The sequence below is a fragment of the Sinohyriopsis cumingii genome, chromosome 15 (assembly GCF_028554795.1).
Source record: "Sinohyriopsis cumingii isolate HCF-2022 chromosome 15, ASM2855479v2, whole genome shotgun sequence".
Classification (NCBI taxonomy): Eukaryota; Metazoa; Mollusca; class Bivalvia; order Unionida; family Unionidae; genus Sinohyriopsis; species Sinohyriopsis cumingii.
Genome location: NC_142975.1, coordinates 39489389 through 39503442, shown reverse-complemented (window position 1 = coordinate 39503442; position 14054 = coordinate 39489389). Strand labels below are relative to the sequence as shown.

General features: G+C 37.0%; 1 protein-coding gene across 1 annotated transcript in view; it reads left to right on the top strand.

Moving 5' to 3' along the window:
• The window catches only part of LOC149781656 (DNA damage-binding protein 2-like), a 49605-nt gene that overhangs the window by 14868 nt on the left and 20683 nt on the right, over window positions 1–14054 (top strand). The window contains exons 6-7 of the mRNA XM_089935730.1: window positions 4342–4519; window positions 13053–13195. Of these exons, the coding sequence (XP_089791856.1) occupies window positions 4342–4519; window positions 13053–13195 (321 nt within the window). The remainder of the gene's footprint in view (window positions 1–4341; window positions 4520–13052; window positions 13196–14054) is intronic.

The following is a 14054-nucleotide window of genomic DNA, read 5'->3' as shown; positions in this document are numbered from 1 at the left end:
GAGAAGATGATACTGTTTAAAATACGGTTCTTTTCTATATGTTGCAGAGCAAGGTCTATTGCTCTGATTTCGGCTGTAAAAATTGATGCTCCATTTGGTAAACGAACTTGCGTTGTGTGATTTCCACAAACAAAGGCTGCAGCAGCCTTTTCCTCATCCTTTGATCCATCAGTGTAAATTCTGGTGTAGTTTTTAAATTCGGTGAGGAGTTCATGGTAAGAGTTGTGGAAGATAGAAGGGTTTGTTTCGGATTTTTTTCCATCGTGTAGCGTAAAACGTACTTTTGGTTGTTTAATTAGCCAGGGTGGTGTTTCGGAGATGGATGTTTTCTGAATTTTTGAAAGATCTATATTTGTAGTGTCAAGGCTGGATGATATTCTAATGCCAAAGGAAGGTATGGCGTTTGGTTTATTTTCGTATAAAGTTTTGTATTTGGGTTGAAAAACAGCCGAAAAAGCAGGATTCAGAGGGTTTGATTTTAATTTGAGAGCATACTGTGCTGAAAGCATTTCTCTACGATGCGATAACGGTGGTTCATTCGCCTCAGCTAGAAGGCTTTCACACGGGGATGTTTTAAATGCTCCCAGAGCCAGTCTTATTCCCTGATGATGAATTGGATCAAGCATTTTAAGATACGATTTTCTGGCAGAACCATACACAACGCAACCATAGTCTAGTTTGGAGCGAATAAACATGACAGACCATTTACAAATTTTTGTCCTTACATGTCATAGTTCATCACTATCAAGATTTGTTCTTTTTTGCGTGTTAAGATAAGTAATAGTTTAATTTTACCCGTGGATATGTGTTTCAATCAATTCTGACAATTTTGGAGTATTGAGATTGGCCAGTAGTTATCAGCATCATCCTTTGAATCAGATTTGTGAATGTGCATTACATTTGCAGTTTTCCTGTTTAGAAGCAATAAACTTAAATTAACTTTTTTACTGATATTTGTGTATATATTCAGTCTATGATAGGTTATTATCTGCAAGAACACCAAGTAGTCTGTCATGACAGACCATTTACAAATTTTTGTCCTTACATGTCATAGTTCATCACTATCAAGATTTGTTCTTTTTTGCGTGTTAAGATAAGTAATAGTTTAATTTTACCAGTATTTCTACTATGCCATTACATGTGCACCAATTGTCCAGTTTGTTTAGGGATCCTGTAAAGAAATTTCCAGTTCTTGCTTTGTGTTTTCGATATCTGATAATGTGTCATGTACATAGAGATCTGTAGATGATATTGAGTCCCCAAGTAAAAGTCGTAGGTCATTAATAAATAATATAAATAGTAATGGACATAGAATTGAGCCTTGTGGTACTCTATATCTAATTGTTCCAGGTTGAGACAGAACATTATTAATATAAACGAGTTGTGTTCTCTCACATAAGTATCAAGTAAACAATCTAATTGTGCTTTCTCACATTGGTAAATGTTCAGTTTCTTGAAAAGGATTTCATGATCCACCATGTCAAACGCTTCCCTGAAATCTACCAATACAGATCCTATTAATCTACCTTGATCAAGTGCTTCAAGCTATTTATCAGTTAGTGAGATCAAGGCAGTCTCACATGAATATTTCTGTCTAAAGCCTGATTGGTTAGGGTGTAATGGCAAGAGTTTGGTTAAATATAACATGAACGAGTCGTGGATATGTGTTTCAATCAATTCTGACAATTTTGGAGTATTGAGATTGGCCAGTAGTTATCAGCATCATCCTTTGAATCAGATTTGTGAATGTGCATTACATTTGCAGTTTTCCTTATTTTGGGGACAGATGAGGTTGCTTTACTTAAATTGATTATGACGGTTATGCTGTCTGAAATTGCTGAGGCAGATGTTTTAATGAGTCATGGATCAATCTGATCAAGTCCTGTAGCTTTCTTGTTATCAAGTTCAATGTGAGACATTTTAACAAAGTTTTTTGATACCGGTTGGACAGAGAAACATGCCTCCTTTGGGATTTTGCTGCTGCAGAGCTTTTTAGTTCATTAAAGTTGCTTTTTTTCACTGGTTCCTTTAATTTTTTGGTAATGTTGGTGACAAAAATCATTGAAAACAAAAATGTCCAGGGCCTTTCCACATCCACAAATATAACCAGTGTGGTAGCTCTGTGTAGCAGGCAGCCATATTTCAGTCATGTGATTCATGATATCTGTGTAGCAAGGAGCTATATTTAAGTCACATGATTCATGGTATCAATGTATAGCAGGGAGTCCTATTTCAGTAATGTGATTTCCGGGGTATCAATGTGTAACAGGGAGGCACCTTTCCGTCATGATTCATGCCATCTGTGTAGTAAGGAGCCATATTTCAGTTGTATAATTCATGGTGTCTGTTTGTAGCAAGGAGCCATATTTCAGTTGTATAATTCATGGTATCAGCATGTAGCAAGGAGCCATATTTTAGATGTATGATTTATGCTATCTGTTTTTAGCAAGGAGCCATATTTCAGTCGTATGATTCATGGTATCTGTAGCAAAGAGCCATGTTTCAGTTATATGATTCATGGTATCTGTTAGCAATGAGCCATGTTTCAGTTGCATGATTCATGGTATCTGTGTAGCAAGGAGCTATATTTCAGTTGTATGATTCATGATATCTGTAGCAAAGAGCCATATTTCAGTTGTATGATTCATGGTATCTGTAGCAAAGAGCCATATTTCAGTTGTATGATTCATGGTATCAGCATGTAGCAAGGAGCCATATTTTAGATGTATGATTTATGCTATCTGTTTTTAGCAAGGAGCCATATTTCAGTCGTATGATTCATGGTATCTGTGTAGCAAGGAGCCATATTTCAGTCGTATGGTTCATGGTATCTGTGTAGCAAGGAGCTATATTTCAGTTGTATGATTCATGGTATCTGTAGCAAGGAGCCATATTTTAGATGTATGATTTATGCTATCTATTTGTAGCAATGAGCCATATTTCAGTTGTATGATTCATGGTATCTGTTTGTAGCAAGGAGCCATATTTCAGTCGTATGATTCATGGTATCTGTTTGTAGCAAGGAGCCATATTTCAGTTGTATGATTCATGGTATCTGTTTTTAGCAAGGAGCCATATTTCAATCGTATGATTCATGGTATCTGTGTAGCAAGGAGCTATATTTCAGTTGTATGATTCATGGTATCTGTTTGTAGCAAGGAGCCATATTTTAGATGTATGATTTATGCTATCTGTTTGTAGCAAGGAGCCATATTTCAGTCGTATGATTCATGATATCTGTGTAGCAAGGAGCCATATTTCAGTTGTATGATTCATGGTATCTGTTTTTAGCAAGGAGCCATATTTCAGTCGTATGATTCATGGTATCTGTGTAGCAAGGAGCCATGTTTCAGTTATATGATTCATGGTATCTGTGTAGCAAGGAGCCATATTTCAGTCGTATGATTCATGGTATCTATGTAGCAAGGAGCCATATTTCAGTTATATGATTCATGGTATCTGTGTAGCAAGGAGCCATATTTCAGTCGTATGATTCATGGTATCTGTAGCAAGGAGCCATATTTCAGTTGTATGATTCATGGTATCTGTTTTTAGCAAGGAGCCATATTTCAGTCGTATGATTCATGGTATCTGTGTAGCAAGGAGCCATATTTCAGTTGTATGATTCATGGTAGAGTTTATATTCAGTAAGTAAGAGAAGAAGCTACTTGCTAGTCCAAAGTTATGTTCCATATGAAACAATTCACTTGCCTAAAGATTAAATCCATATTTGAACTGCGGACAGACCGATGACGTAGCAGTGCAGTTTATATAGGCTTAGCCATTGTTACGTACATGTTGATGGTTGTAGACTATCTTTCGTAAAATGCCAAATGCCTAATTCATTTTGTTGAAATTTATTTTTAGAAGAATGTGTAAATAAAAATGGTGAAAGGACTTGTTTGATATGGCATTTTACAATAGTCTCGGCCTAACAGCCTCAACATTCCTGTGCCATATCAAGCTAATTCTTTTGACCAACTCTGAACAAAACACACATAGTTTTGTCTATATACAAGGCAGTCTGCTTATTGGCAAGTAGAGGCCACTTGTGGCAGTGGAGTGGAGTGTAATTGACATCTGGTTAGTGTAGCACAGATAGTGCAAGAATATGACACCAGCATGTTTCATTTCAAAACACTCAAATGGACCAGACTTTGTTCATACTGTACCAGATCAAACTTGATTCTTCTTGTGAAACTAAATTTTCTATAAAACCAAGATATTCACAATGGTACCGGTGATGATTTTCAGTATTTCATGTTTTCTATGTCTTCATTGTAGAACAGAACACAGGTATGCAAGACGGATGTAATATTTTTTCTTCTGTATGTGATGCAGGTTTTTGACTTTCGATTGCACAAAGGAAAGATAACTCACACCGAATTTTCTCCACGAGAGGACTGGTTGCTGTGTACTGCTTCATTGGATCAAACAGTTCAGTTATGGGATGTCAGGATGCTTAAAGACAGGAGCAGTTCCCTAGCTATGTTAAAACATGAAAAACCAGTCAACTCAGGTAGAATTTTATGTCTGTTTTTCAGTATGTGAGACACAATGATACTCAAGGACAGTAGTGTTGTGTTTAGGAACAAGAAACATAAATTCAAGTTGGGGCAGATGCTGCCTGTCATTTCGTATTTGAAACATCCCTAGAAACATTATTATGTGGATATATCTAATGTCTGTAAATCTATATGGAGATCAAAATTGTTATTGAAACATGAAAATCCATAATTTTGTACATTCAGTGATTGGTACTGCATTTACATGCACACATTTATCACTTTGTGTTATTTATGTATCCCAAAAATCAGTCATTGTGGTACTTTGAGTATTTGAGTGATTAATCTGAGGTTTTTGGTACTGATTATTTCAGTGTTTGATCTAACAGTCTTGATGCGAGGATGAATTTTTGAGTGATCTATCAGTCTATATTTGATGTTGAGTACAGTGTTCATGGAATATTGAGTATTTCAGGGATTGATCCATCAGTATTCATGTGATGTTGAGTACAGTATTCATTTGATAGTATTTCATGGATTGATCCATCAGTATTCATGTGATGCTGAGTACAGTATTCATTTGATATTGAGTATTTCAGGGATTGATCCATCAGTCATTTAATGCTGAATATGTTATGTTGAGTGTCTCAGGATTGATTTTTTAGTCTTAATGTGATGTTATGTATTTGATCTTTGACTTGATGTTGAGTACAAGCTACAGATTTTATAACTATTCATAGGATGTTCAATATCTGAGTGATAGGTCTAGGAGTCTTTTGATATAATGCGGAGTATATATGTGTGTTTTTATGTCATACTGGGTATTTGAGTGATTGACCTAGGAGTCTTTCTTGTCATGCTGGGTATTTGAGTGATCGATCTAAGAGTCTTTCTTTTCATGCTGGGTATTTGAATGGTTCAGCTAAGCATCTTTATGTCATACAGGGTATTTGAGTCACTGTGGTTGATCTGAATATTTGTCATGCAGAGTATTTGAATAATTGAGCTAAGCATCTTTATGTCATGCTGAGTATTTGAATAATTGAGCTAAGCATCTTTATGTCATGCTGAGTATTTGAATAATTGAGCTAAGCATCTTTATGTCATGCTGGGTATTTTAATAATTGAGCTAAGCATCTTTATGTCATGCTGGGTATTTAAGATTTCAAGGAAGGAGTAAAAACTGGAAGAGGGTGAATACCCCCCACCCCCACAACAAACACCCTCTTAAGGTAGGTGGTTCTGTGAAGACAAAGAAGGGAGATCATCAATCTCATTTTATTTCTTTTGATGAGAGCCCTACCATCAAATTATTGTTGCCTGATTTTTCCTTGAATCACAGGTCTGGGGAAAGAGATCGGTTTGGTATACCCCTGTCTCTATGCTGCCAATCAGTTACGTTCAGAATGGGGAGTCTGCATGTTTCCATCTAAGCAGAGAAGGGGATAAAAATCAGATAGTCTTATCCTCCTTCAGGGTGCCATGGATGCCTCTGTCTTTGCCTCGAAGATTAGATGTCACAGGCCACAGACCTGCTTTGTCTGCTCAAGTGGAGCCAAATAGATATTAAGGGGTCAGTGCTGTTCCCATAGACATTCTAGGAAGGATGAGAAGTGTTCTTGTCATTCTTAAAGATCGTTTAGTAAGGTTTTGTCCCATTAATCCAAAGGAGTTGGGGAATGAGCATACCCTTTTCTCCAAGTTTCCCTCTTATCAGAGAGATTTTGAGATGATAAGTCCCGCATCTACTCGGGTGCGAGTGCAGGGCAAGGGTTCCTTTCTGTGTTGGTGGACTTCAATGAGTTTGACAAGGAACTGACTGAGACACTCCCTTCATCCTCCCTTAAAGCTCCCTGCCTAATCCTACTTGTCAGCCCAGGTGTTGGAAGAAATCTGAATTTTTTTAAGGCAGTTTACCACCTTTTCCCCCTGAACTTGTGTCCAAAACTTTCAGGTTTTTGAGAACAAGAAAATTCTCTCCAGTTTGGAGAGCCTCTCCATGTCATCATCATGCCCAGTGATGGTATGTGAAATTTCTTAAAACGTTCTGTATGAACTAAGCATTTGCTAGACAGCATAATGAGTGGTCTGTCCCCCACACACACACACACATTCTGTCTGATGGTTTCAGTGACCAGTTATAGAATTCACTCTCTTGCATGGACATTTAAGCCCCTCTCTCATTAAAGATTTCAGTGGATACCTGTGTGCACACTCTGGTGAAGACCATGGAGGTGCTGCAGCTTAAGGTTTGCAATCTTATCACCATAACCTCACATGCATCTTTTTTCAGCAGGCTTCTTCAAGATTCTGAAGAAGGAAACTTTGTCTCTACCTGCTTGAGGCTGTAGCCAAAACATTGAGGCATGCCTTTGTTGGTCCACAGTGATCTGTCTGGATTATTTCAAACCTAGAGAAATCAGGATGTTCTTTACATAGAGATGAACTTCCTCACGAACCTCAGGCAAGTTTGTGTTCCACTAAACAGGGTAGACTGATTCCAGCTTCTTTTGTTTGCACTCCAACCCAAGAGCTTTTTGGCATGTCACAGAACCCTATTCTCATCTCAGATTCAACTTGGAGCTATCACGTGGATCTATAATTCCTCAGGGCTAGTTGTCCTGGGAAGAAGCTATCCTCCACATAAGCAACACTTGGAAATGTGGACAATATTGTTAGTTCATCAGTTATGTGTCAACCAATTATTGGGTCATTATGTCATTATCTCTGAAAAAACGTCGATAGTAGCATATCCCAGGCAACAAGGAGGTACACATGCTCCTTCCCTTTCTATGGAGGTTTGCAGCCTCCTTTATTGGGTAGCTTTTGAGGGAATCACCTTCTGCATGTGCTATGTATCAGGCATCATGAATATTCAGGTAATCAGTCAGTCCAGTGGGGTATGATGATGATCTCTGCACCAATTTTTTGCAGCTGGAGGAGAGATTGCTGTTTGCCTAAAACTTCCAGATAATTCAGAAAGTGCTTCACAAAGACAAGACATCCACAGCCATACTCACTGCAGTAGCCCATGTGTAGCTCCAACAATCACTTTTCAGTTATCTACTACTTGACCTGTTGGTAGATGAACCCAGGAGATATCTCAGAGGAGGCATCTGCAGTAGTAACACAGGGGATCCCATCTGAACAACAACCCAGATTCTCCAGCTTCATGTTTGGCTCGTCTCAAGTGATCAATCCACCAAGAAAGTTTTCAAGCAAAGTTGCCAACTGCATTGTCCAGGCCAGGAGGCAGACAACTTCAGACTTATCCCATGCGAAGTAGAGAATATTATGTGTTTGGTGCAATAGGAAACATTTTGATGCTTGCAGTCCCCATTTGAGTGAGCTTCATGCTTTGTCTGTAGCAAAGGGTTGTTTACAGTTACACATTTTTCTGTCCTTTGTGAACCTGGATTTCTGGCAGAGTACCTGCTTCCTTTGGTGGATCCACTCCTTGTTGAGATCCCCACTGTTGTATCCAGGGATTGATCGGGATAAACTTCTCTGTCCAGTCCAAGCTTGTATTGTAAAAGGGAGAATGAAAGGTTGGAAGCACAGTATGATCCATGAATTTCCTGATGAAATGTCCATGTGAAGCATGAATTTCCTGATGAAATGTCCATCTGAACCATGAATTGCCTGATGAAATGTCTTCGTGAACAATGATTTTATTGATGAAATGTCTATGTGAACCATGAATTTCCAGATGAAATTTCCAAGTAAACCATGAATTTCCTGATGAAATGTCTACATGAACCATGAATTTCCTGATTAAATGTCCATGTGAACCATGATTTTCCTGATGAAATCTCCATGTGAACCATGAATTTCCTGATGAAATGTCCATGTAATCCATGAATTTCCTGATTAAATCTCCATGTGAACCATGAATTTCTTGATGAAATGTCCCTGTGAACCATGAATTTTCTGATGAAATGTCCATGTGAACCATGAATTTCTTGATGAAATGTCCATGTGAACCATGAATTTCCTGATGAAATGTCTATATGAACATGAATTTCCTGATGAAATGTCCATGTAAACCATGAATTTCCTGATGAAATGTTCATGTGAACCATGAATTTCTTGATGAAATGTCCATGTGAACCACGAATTTCTTGATGAATGTCCATGTGAACCATGAATTTCCTGATGAAATGTCTATATGAACCATGAATTTCCTGATGAAATGTCCATGTAAGCCATGAATTTCCTGATGAAATATCCATGTAAACCATGAATTTCCTGGAATATCCATGTGAACCATGAATTTCATGATGAAATCTCCATGTGAACCATGACTTTCTTGATGAAATCTCCATGTGAACCATGAATTTCATGATGAAATATCTATATGAACCATGAATTTCCTGATGAAATGTCCATGTAAACCATGAAGATCCTTATGGAATGACCATGTGAACCATGAATTTCCTGAAGAAATGTCTATATGAACCATGAATTTCTTGTGAAATGTCCATGTAAACCATGAATTTCCTGGAATGTCCATGTGAACCATGAATTTCCTGATGAAATGTCTATATGAACCATGAATTTCCTGGTGAAATGTCCATGTAAACCATGAATTTCCTCATGAAATCTCCATGTAAACCATGAATTTCCTGGAATGTCCATGTGAACCATGAATTTCCTGATGAAATGTCTATATGAACCATGAATTTCCTGATGAAATGTCCATGTAAACCATGAATTTCCTGATAAAATGTCCATGTAAACCATGAATTTCCTGATAAAATATCCATGTGAATAATGATTTTCTTGATGAAATGTCTATGTGAACCATGAATTGTCAGATGAAATTTCCATATAAACCATGAATTTCCTGATGAAATTTCCATGTGAACCATGAATTTCCTGATGAAATTTCCATGTGAACCATGAATTTCCTGATGAAATGTCCATCTGAACCATGAATTTCCTAATGAAATGTCCATGTGAACCATGAATTTCCTGATGAAATATTTACATGAACCATGATTTTCCTGACGAAATATTTGTAATCTTGAATACTATGGTTTCAGTGCACAATGAAATGAAACACTGATATGACATTAGAAATACCATTTGGTTTTCTATGATGACATCATATTGCCTGAGTATATATTTTCTTGCATCACAGCCTCTCTCACTCACCCACTCTCTCTCTCTCTCTCTCTCTCTCTATATATATATATATATATATATATATATAACACTGGACAACAAATTTTTACAAAAGTCATGTTACTGAAATAAAATTAGTCAATTCTTATCAATTTTTATGTGCTGAACACGAATATGACAGTCAAATTGCAAAATTGGCTCTAGTTTTTTTGTAATCTGCAAGAAATTAATGTTTACATAACGAAATGCATTCCAATAGAAAAGGTCAACTGTAATAGCCTACCTATAAAAAATCAAGTCATTGACTACATCTTAGATTTCTTCGCCTGTCTCTTGTACAGCTGTTCGGGAGCATCTCTGAGGAGTGTCCAGCAGTAGTCAGCCAGCATTGTAGTGGACCATTTTCCCTGGTATCTTTGTTCCATTGTTGCGATATCTTGATGAAAACGTTCGCCGTGTTCATCACTAACAATACCACAGTTGCTAGGAAAGAAATCCAAATGGGAATGAAGGAAGTGAATCTTTAGAGACATATTGCAGCCAAGTTTCTTATACTTCATCAACATGTCTTCTACTAGTTCCTTATAGTTTTCTGCCCTAACATTTCCGAGGAAGTTTGTAGAAACTAGGCGAAAAGCATTCCATGCTTGTTTCGCGTCACCTTCCAGCAAGTTGTTGAACCGGTCATCTTTGAAAAGCTCTCGAATCTGAGGACCCACAAAAACTCCCTCTTTAATCTTTGCTTCGCTGAGTCGAGGGAATTTTTCATGCAGGTATCGGAATGCTGGCAAAGTCCGGTCAATGGCTTTCACGAAGTTCTTCATCAAACCTAGTTTGATGTGAAGGGGTGGTAGCAAGATTTTCTGAGCCTCAACCAGAGCTGGGTGTTGGATATTCTTCTCTCCAATGGCTACATTCTGCCTGTGAGTCCATTCCTTCCTCATGTAGTGCATTTCCCTTGCTCGGCTATCCCACTCGCATAAGAAACACATGTATTTTGTATATCCTTGCTGCAGTCCCATTAAAAGGGCAACTACCTTCAAATCACCACAGAGGTGCCAGCTGTACTTGTTATACTCAATGGAATTCAGTAGCTGCCTTAAGTTATCGTATGTCTCTTTCATGTGGACAGCATACGCTACTGGAATAGATGGAAGAATGTTTCCATTGTGCAAAAGCACAGCCTTGAGACTCAGTTTCGAAGAGTCCACAAATAGTCTCCATTCTTGTGGGTCATGAGTGATTTTTAAAGCATTCATGAGGCCCTCAATATCGGAACAGAATATCAGATTACTTTCCTTTCTGAAGAAAGGCTCCAATTGCTGGTGGCGCTTTCGATATGCAGTAATTGTGACATCTTCTTCTAGAAGATTCCATTGTTGGAGTCTTGATCCTAGCAATTCTGCCTTGTTCTTTGATAAGTCCAAATCACGAATCAGGTCATTTAGTTCTTCCTGTGTTATTCTGTGTGGGGTTGATGATGCACCACAGTGAAAATCTGGATCACTGCATGCTGATGGACCAGGAGAAGAACAGGTCGACTCACCTTTGTCTTCGTCAGATGAATCAAGAGAATATTCTGCTGGAGGTTCTGGAATAGGAAGTCCCTCACCATGTGGAACTGGTCTCAATGCAGACGGAATGTTTGGGTAGACTATTCTCGACTTCTTTCGCTTCGTTATTCCGCCGGAAAGAGGAGGAACCAAGCAGAAGTAACAGTCATTTAGGTGGTTGCTTGGCTCTCTCCACACCATTGGGACTGCAAACGGCATTGATGACCTTTTGCAATTCAACCACTGTGAAAGCTGTGTTGTACATGTAGCACAGCATATATGCGGAGCCCAATGCTTGTCTTGGTCACCAACCTTGCATCCGAAGTAAAGATGATATGCCTTCTTCACTTGAGAATTGATACTTTTCTTCTGGTTGGCAAATGTCACTTCCCCACAAATATAGCAAAAATTGTCCGCGGTATTAACACACTTTCGAGGCATTACTGTTCTTTATTGTACGTAAATGGATAAAATAATAAGTTTTATGTAACAGTAGCTTGAACTGTCTCGCACAACGTCTAAAATATTTTAAATGCTGAACCTATCTGATTGGGCTTTATATAGTACACTGCTTACGTCAGCTTCAGCAGCCGCCTGGCATTAGTATAATAGGCCTACACATGTATAGTACACTGCTGACGTCAACTTACTTCAGCAGCCGCATGGCATTAGTATTGCATTGCATCAGAAAATGATGCAATCAACTGTGGATGATGTGAGCATGATGGTATTATGCAATGTTACATCATTATTCCGGATGTTGCTGCAGTCCTACTGGAGAAATTTACACAGTGAAACATAGAAAATGAGGTATATGAATATCTTCAAAACGAGAGCCAATACAAATTTTTCACGGTTATATTCGTGTTCGGCACACCAAAATACTACAGATTAGGGCCTTTTCAAGTCAGTAATGATTTCACTGTTGACCAGTGTAATTGTTTGCTAGTTTTTTAAAATTTATTTCATTACATGCCATTGTAATGTAACATTGTATGATGGACATGACCTTGTCCAAAATTGAGTTGATTTTTGCTGGACCTGATTTAATTTTGTGTAAACAACTAATTACATAGCTAAATTATTCTCTCTCTCTCTTTCTGTATGGGCTTAATATCAGGATCATTATTAATAGAAGAAGCAAATATGTTTATTTGGGTCTAAGTTTTTGAATTTCCTGAGTGTAATCCAGGTTATTGTTTTGATTTTGTAAACATCAGGATCATTCTAGAAGGTTATTTTCATTTGGTAATGGGGTTTTTTAATATAGAAAATTTTAGTTGTGACCTAAGGTCAAGTATAGCACTATAAAATCTTGTAATTGTGAGGACTTGGTCATTCATGCTTTAATTCTTCATGCAATCAAGTTGTATTCTATGTTGTGACCAGTATTTTTATTTTTATTTTGGGGTGGAATATTTTTTTCTTCAAATTACTGAATTCAAGTGACTATTTTCTCTGGAAATACAGAATTGCTATGATAAATTTTTTGGATAAAAACATTCACTGGAATTTATACTGAATTCAAACCTGGAATTATATTACTTTGATTTAACAAAAGACTGTTGACACATCAACACTCTATAAGCTATGACACATCATCGCCTAGAGTTTTGGATTTTTTCAGGACTTGTACTGGGTTTTATTCCAGACTTTAAATTACTAGGACTTGTGTCTGATCTAATTCTTGGATTACTTTGGGATTTAATTCACAATACCGTACGTTTTTTTCTTCTCATTTTCACTTTGTATTTTAGGGAAATACATTATATGTTAAATTTTACAAAGCTTGTTGTCTGTCACTCATTTCCATTACTTTTTTAATTGCATAAACTCATAACAGTATATCTATAGATGTTTGTTGTAGCTTATTTCAGCAGCACAGATGGCTGCCGTCTGCTGACAACGGATCAAAACCAAGAGTTGCGTATTTACAGATCACCCAACTGGCTCTTAGAGAGAACAATCCTCCATCCACATAGAATATTTCAACATATCACTCCTATCAAGGTATTTCTAGAATGTTTGAACATAACACTGCTATCGGGGTATTTCTAGAATGTTTGAACATAACACTGCTATCAAGGTATTTCTAGAATAGGAAAACACATTTACAATATATCAGTAATTTTGCTTGTGCATAATAGTGTTTGAATTTAGTGAGACTTTGTTTTGCAAATTTGTTGTATTCACAACAAGACGAAAATACTTGTACAGTATGGGCAGTGCCAATTATCAGATTGCTAATATTGTACAAAATATTTTAAAGTTTACATTTAATTTTTTGATGGTGTCTCCACATTCCCATTTTGTATTTCAAGTACTATTTCAAATGTTGTTGATTACTCGTCAGTTTTCTTTGTCAAATATAATTTTTTTTATTTGCGATTGAATTTTACACATCTCATTTAAAATAAATTGAATTTTTTGGGCATTGTAGTGCTTGGACTGTTAAGTATGCACACATTTAGCACTATTTCAAGACCCAAAAAAAACCCACATTTTTATTCATTATTTCATGTAAATGGTTTTATTTGTTTTGCCTGCTAATCCAGCACATTTTAGTGAAACTGCTGGATATTTTGTTACAGTTTACCAGGTAAATAAAATCAACATCTTTAGGAAACCAGACTAGTAATTATAAATATGTATTTTCCATCCACACAGAATATTCAGGCATATGACACTGTTGCAGAATAAAAACCGAGTGGGTCTTTGGACTAAATAAGACAAACACAGTGTGAGAAAGGTGGAAATTTATGAATGAATTAATAAGGATAAATATATGATGTAAAAATACAATGAATCTCTCATGCTCTCAACATATGATTTACTCAGATCTCTCTACACAACATTCATACATCGAAAA